The 6,592-nt window shown below is 38.0% G+C and overlaps 1 protein-coding gene across 1 annotated transcript in view; it reads right to left on the bottom strand.

Annotated features, from left to right (window-relative positions):
* KDM5A (lysine demethylase 5A) overlaps nt 1-6,009 on the bottom strand; it is a 46,228-nt gene extending 40,219 nt beyond the window's left edge. The window contains 4 exon segments of the mRNA XM_031057007.1: nt 1,314-1,448; nt 1,907-2,077; nt 4,243-4,365; nt 5,936-6,009. Of these exon segments, the coding sequence (XP_030912867.1) occupies nt 1,314-1,448; nt 1,907-2,077; nt 4,243-4,362 (426 nt within the window). The 5' untranslated portion in view covers nt 4,363-4,365; nt 5,936-6,009.
* Nucleotides 6,010-6,592: the final 583 nt, after the last annotated feature.

Raw genomic sequence — 6,592 nt, 5'->3', positions numbered from 1 at the left:
AGGAAAAAAGATCCCACAGGACCTTGACAAAACAGTGACACTTTTACACCTTGTGTGAGGAAAAGGACATACTGGCATTTCACCATAACATTCATCCAAATCCAAAGAAGAATTCCACACAGCAAATAACTGATGAAGTTCCTGCAGCACTCTCAGATTTTCTGGATAGCTCACTACCAATACTTTGTTTGAGAGATCTGGGATGATCAACAAGCCTGGGATTGCTTGTGTGATGCACTGCTATATGGCTGTGATAAATAACTTCAGGTCAGCTTTAGCAAGCTGAGAAAACACACTAAAAAAGACAATTCAGTCTAAACCATCAGAGAAGGTAAAAAAATATAAAGGAAATCATCAGAGAAGAAGGCAAAAAATTATAAAGGATACTCAAATACCTCTGTGACAAGAAAGGTGCATTGTTTAAAAAAAAAAAACCTTGTGGTGCTGGAGCTAAGTCTAGAATAGGATGAAGCAAGTAGGAAGTTGGTTGCATATAAATCCAGCTTTCACCCACGCTCTGCTGATGAGCCAGCAGGGAGCCACCAGACTTCATGTGAAAAGCCTCAGGATGCTGCCTGCAAGGAGTATCTCTGTCAGAAGGGGAAGGCCTGATTTAAACAGTGCAACAGAGCCATCAGGGCAATACCCCACAATTATTTTCAGTAAGACAGTAATTTTAAATGGTGGTGATTCAGTCTGAACTCAGATTTTCTCAGGGGTACCTCCCAGGAGTTAATATCACCTACTAGAATCCCAGATATTCCTATAACACCAGTAATTCAGAAGAAAAGCAGAAAAACTGTAGAACTCCTATACAGTTCCAGCCATCACTCACCGATCATCTCCTCATACATCTGTTTCAGTTCTTCTTCAGAACTGCCTGCCCAGCTTGAGATAGTTAGTCCCACATGCAATTCCACAATTAACCATTACCTACATGTATTTGCATTTATGTCATCAAGAGGCATATTTTAAAAAGGTTTTAAAAAGTTCTAGAACTTTGTACAAGCAGAAGCTTTAACATCCACTCACAAACAGCTTTCTGTCTTGTTTTCACAGATGCATTCCTTACCAAGGTACTTAGACCACTTGTCAGTAAACAAAAAGCAACTTTCACAAGTTTTGACACAAACAGTGCATATGCTGTATCAAACCAGCTCTCAGTTACAAACTGAGAGCTACTTCTGTGGATTTTAGTTAAATGAAGACTGCTTCCCAGTGGTGCTTCTGAGCAGGTTCCCACAGCCAAAGGCTGCTGCACTGGTGGGAGAAATAAGAATTTTCTGTGTGTAAAAGCTGATCAACAAGAATACCTGGGATTTGACACGCCTGGTTCTCTTCAGCATAACATTCATCCTTGAAGCCTGCTTTGGGGAAGCTTGGGCATCTGAACTGAGGTCCTCAGCCTCCACTTTTTCCTTAAGATCCAAGTTAGGCTTTTGGATGCCCTAGAGGAGCAAAGCACAGGACACTGTTGGTCAGGCAGTGCTAATCATTCCAGAGCCTATGAATCATTCTGTGTACTAAGAAAAAGGACAAGTGAAGTCACGCAGACTATTTGGAAAAGAGGCCAATTAATTCATTCACCCTTGAAATAAGAAAACTGAATCCCAGCTAGCAGGTTATCAAGAGAAAAATAAACATTTCTAATTAAACATATCATCTTTTGCCTTGTTTTCCTTCCCAACACGGTTGCCTTCAATCCTATAAAGAAATACCAGACTACACAAGGTCATGTTACAACTTCTAGCCTGTCACAGAAAACTACGAGGGTGGTTCTAGCTTTGCTGGCACAGCTGGAGCTTCTAACAGCACTGACCCCATGTCCCAGTTTCACATGGAGTAACACAGCACTCTGTGTGCCTTTTGGGTACCCTCTTCATAGCATGAAAGACGAGCATCTCACCATGAGGCTGACCCCAGACTGGAAGAGCTCGTAGGGATACAGGATCCGTTCATAGTGAGACTTGAGCAAGGAGCCCGTGCCCTTCCCTGGCAGGTAGCCAAGCCGACTCGCCACTTTAGACCATTTCTTCTCTTTGGTCACTACTTCAAAGCCTCCTTTGTTGGCAACAATCTGAAATAAAAAGAAGTTCTGGGTTTTGAGCTGCTCTCGCCAGCTTGTGTAAAGCAAGAATCAATTAAACCAATCAAATGTTAAAAGGTTCCATGAAAAGTGACAGAATCCTGGAATTAGCTTTTGTTTCCTGAAAGACTAGTCCTTTAATAACAAATTATAAAATATTATAAGTAACAATTTACTTATTCTTACTGCTTCATATATTTAATGTGATTTTTAATTTACTAGCAAATGTAAATTGCATACTGTCTGTGACAGGAGGAGTCCAACAGTTAAGGTTTATCATGTGCTGGAAAAGATACAAAACCTACCACAAGAACAAACTGAAAAGTTAACCCTCACCAGACTTGTACTCTGCTAAAACACAAGTCTGGCCAGCAATAAAGCCCATTTTACCAGACCCCAGGCAGAAGGGAGTGTTGGAGCTCAGAACTCTCACAAAACCCTGAAGGGAAGAGAGACTACTATAAAAAGAGGGAAAAGTAAATTTACCTTCCAACTCAGTCCAGTTATTACACATGACTTCAATTGGTTTGAGACCAGTAATTCACATACAGAACTATCACTGCTAACATCTGTATGTATATACAATTAAAAACAAGACCATTTGCCTGCAAGCAATATGAGTTACTTCCTCCGACACACAGGCCACATTTCCACTGCCTCCATTCCTTTTAATTTCACTGCCAAACAACTTAAAACACAAATGGATTATAATTCCATTTATATTATTGTAAGACTATAATCATTTTACAGCAGTGTAGTTTTGCATTGCATTTCTTTACACACGAGGACTAAATTTCAAGCTTAATGTTTCACATACTGTTAGAAACCTCAAGGCAAAAACATTTTACTGCTCGAGTGAAATTTATGGTTTGCTTGTGAGGCTGAGGTAAAATGAGAAGTCTAACTGTGATAGTGACAAGTAAATTCATTAATTCTGGTTTGTTCTATAATCACACAGAGTTACACTTAAATAAAAAAATAATATTGATCATTATTTTTCCTCGTATTTACAAAGAAATAGAAAAACCTTTTAAAATGAAACCTGTCCTAAATTTCAAATTTATCTTTAAATTTTCCAGGAAATTTTTTTTTCTAAAATTATCTATGCATGAACAAACAGCTAAAGAAGCCAGTAACGAACCAAATCAACTCAGAGCTGCAAATCCACAGCCAATTGGAAAGTTCCAGCTCACTACAGTGACCCAGATATTCTCCAGTACCTCTCTGATATTCTGCATATCCCAGTAAGCCACCATAGACACAAAAAGAAAAAAAAATACAGGAAGACATTTTATCAGCTTTTCTCTGCATTTTATCAGCCCTTCCAGACTTTCCAAAATACTTGACTTTTTTAAAATGAAAATATACCCATTTACATTTTTACTTACCTAAGAGAAACAAATCTTGATGGGGAATGGAAACTGATGCTCTAACCTAGAAGCACTAGAACTACCAGAACTTCGGTCTTTTCCCTGCAAGAAGAAATCTACCTATTTATATTTATTAGCAGCTAAGACTACAATGGTACATTTATTTTGCCAGTGCAAAACCAAATTCCAACAGAGACTTGTGCATAAACTTTGAAAGAAGTTTGGTGTGTTCACCAAACATAACTATGGAAATATTCATTTCTAGCCAGCCTTAAGCCAAGTCTGCTTTGGAAATTAAAGTAAGTATTCCTGGAGTTGACATAATATACTTTCAAGGATGTGTTTATAAAAACCTCTGCTGGAAGAGAGGAAGGAGAAACTGCAACAATTCATTACAGAATTGGTGATCAGAGCTGAAATGCACACAGGCATACTGCTGCCTTCCCAAAGAACACCTCAAACTCCTGCAGCTCCACCACATGTAAAAATGGAGAACTGAAAATCAAGAGGCCAGCTGACACCAGGACATTCAAGCTAAACAAGGTAATAAATACCTGCTGTATGGAATCCAACCAATCCAGCCAAAGGTAACTAATTTAATTACACTGTGATGTGTGTGCCATAAACATTCAAATAAGAAATGTTTTTTTCACTGTATTTTCCCCACTTATTTAATCTCCAGATTAATGAGATTAGCACTGTAACACAAGCCCTTCCTCTTGCTTGGCTTCTTGAGCTGGACTGAAAACCGAAATCCCTGTCTGCCTAAGGGCTACAAATACTTACCTTGCTCAAACCATACAGATCCAGTATTTTTCTCTCAACCACAGGGATTTTTAAATTGGATCCTTGGAGTTCCCAAAATTTTGCTAACTGATCCAAGAAGTCCAGTTTCACTCTTGTCATTGCCTGGAATCAGTAAAGGAGGACAATCATTTATGTTCAAAACCAAATGTGACAAAATCTTACAGTCCTGAGAGAAAACAAGGTAAGTTTTATAGTTTATATTTTCAACATGCAGCTTGGGAGGAGAGGTATTTCTTTAAAACCAAAAATAGAAATATTGCTAAAAAGAAAGACTTTACAAAAAAGAAAATTATATATGCTTTTCTCTCTGCATTTAACAAACCATAAATTAAATTCCTACTAAATAATTTCTTATTCTGAAAGCAAAATGCATACTTATGAAATAATCAGCATTCCAGGGAGAAACACAAGAACAATTATTAATTGTGACCCTCAAGAGAACACTGCATTTGACCTGAGGCCATGGAAAAGGGGTCCAAAATAGAATGATAAAACAGATTATGGGTGTGCAGTTTGAATAGAAGTGTGTAATATCACATGGTAGAAAACTTAGAGTTTAAAGTTTTAGAATATAGTAATATATATACAGCAAGATAGAGGTTTTAGGGTGGAAGCTGGTCCTTCTTTACCTCCTTCTTCATGGGTTTGGGTGGTTTTGTGTAATCAGATAAAGTCCGCATTGCGGGCCATGGGTGGTTGGTTATTAGATTAAAAGTAAAAATAATTTAAGCATCATTTCTTAATTAGAGATTAAAAGGCCTTGTAGAAAGAGAGATAGGGCTCCCTTTTTTTTAGTTTGTTAGAGTGAAATGCTGTAGAACTGATGCCTTGTGAGACTGTAACATAGATAAGAACTAATAAACATCTCAGTTCAAACAAGAAATACCATCCATGCATTTAATCCCAATCCTGGCAAAAAGAAGTTAAAACTCAACACAGTGGTGGTGTGAACAGGACAATTATTGGTGGGAAGGAGAGGAATTACCAACAGTTTTTATATATGCCAGTTTTTAGATATTACCAGTTTTTATATCTGCCTTACCCACACAAAGGGCCTCTTCTCTGGAGTACCCAAATCACCCTACATAAGGAGCCCCATTTACAAGCCAAATGACATTTTGGTATGTGAACAAAGCAAGGCTTTGAGAAATGTTGCAGAGAAAAGAAAAACCAGGACACAATGGAGGTCATACTGCTTTCAAGACAGCTCACATAAGTTTTTAAATCATAAAATTAACCAGCTGTAATAAGCCTATAAAAATAATTTTAAGGCTTAAAAGGCATTATTACAACAGTACGAGGTAACCAGAGGCATCAGAGCAGCAGGAAATATTTTAAGAGGAAAAAATCATTGCCTGTGGAGCTCTGAAGCCTAGACACTGGCTGTTCTTACTACACACATGATATTTGGAATTCATTCTAGACACTACCAGGTGAATGTGAAAAACTCCTGTAGTTATTTTGGGTAATAAAATAAAAACCAGATTTTTCTCAAATCAAGGGAGAGTTATTTTATACAAACTCTGCCACTGCCAAATATAAACATTAATAAGGTCTATGGGCTTCTAAAGTGTCCCCCCATCCAGAAACCTGCCAAGATGCAAATCTCAAGCAAGGAGACCTCTTTCTTTCAGTACAAACACAAAACAATATCAACAGTGGAAAAGCTCACCTCCAGTTCATTCAGGCGCTGAATTCGTGGAGTGAAACGAAAACTTTGTACTTCACATGCAAATGGAGGCTGCCAGTCCTAAACAGAGACAGAAACACATTTGAATGCTTCCAGAAACTTCTCTGGAAAAGGCACAAAACCAAACACCCTAATAATGCCTGAGTAAACAAGTTTCCAATAGTAAATTAGTTTCTAAGAACAACTGGTGAAATCATTTTCCAATTTTAAGACATTTTTGTGCTTATACAACAATGTTCCTCCCACCATATTTTAGTCTGAAGGAAGATCCTCACAGATTCAAAAATGTCAAAGAAAATAAGGTTCAAAGCATCTCAGTATGCATTACCTCATGCTAAGCTTAAACACGAGATAAACAACCAACCAGCTACAGAGTGTATTTACTTTAAATAAAGAATCCATATATCCTGCACACTGAAAAATCCTCAGGGTCAACAGCAACAAAGACTAAATCAGGCACACCATAACATATCTAATGGTTTGCTGCTTGTCCACAGTCATTTCAATAAAGACAAGACCACCAGTCAGGAGCCCAATTCTTTAACAGGAATTGAGCCTTAAATAATGACTTTCTCTGCACTGTCAGGGGTCGGTGCAACCACCGACCAGCTCCATCTCTCAAAACCAAGTTACAACATC

Source organism: Geospiza fortis, unplaced genomic scaffold, assembly GCF_000277835.1.
Source record: "Geospiza fortis unplaced genomic scaffold, GeoFor_1.0 scaffold10, whole genome shotgun sequence".
Classification (NCBI taxonomy): domain Eukaryota; kingdom Metazoa; phylum Chordata; class Aves; order Passeriformes; family Thraupidae; genus Geospiza; species Geospiza fortis.
The sequence above is the reverse complement of the archived record's forward strand: the minus strand, read 5'-3'. Positions and strand labels throughout refer to the sequence as shown.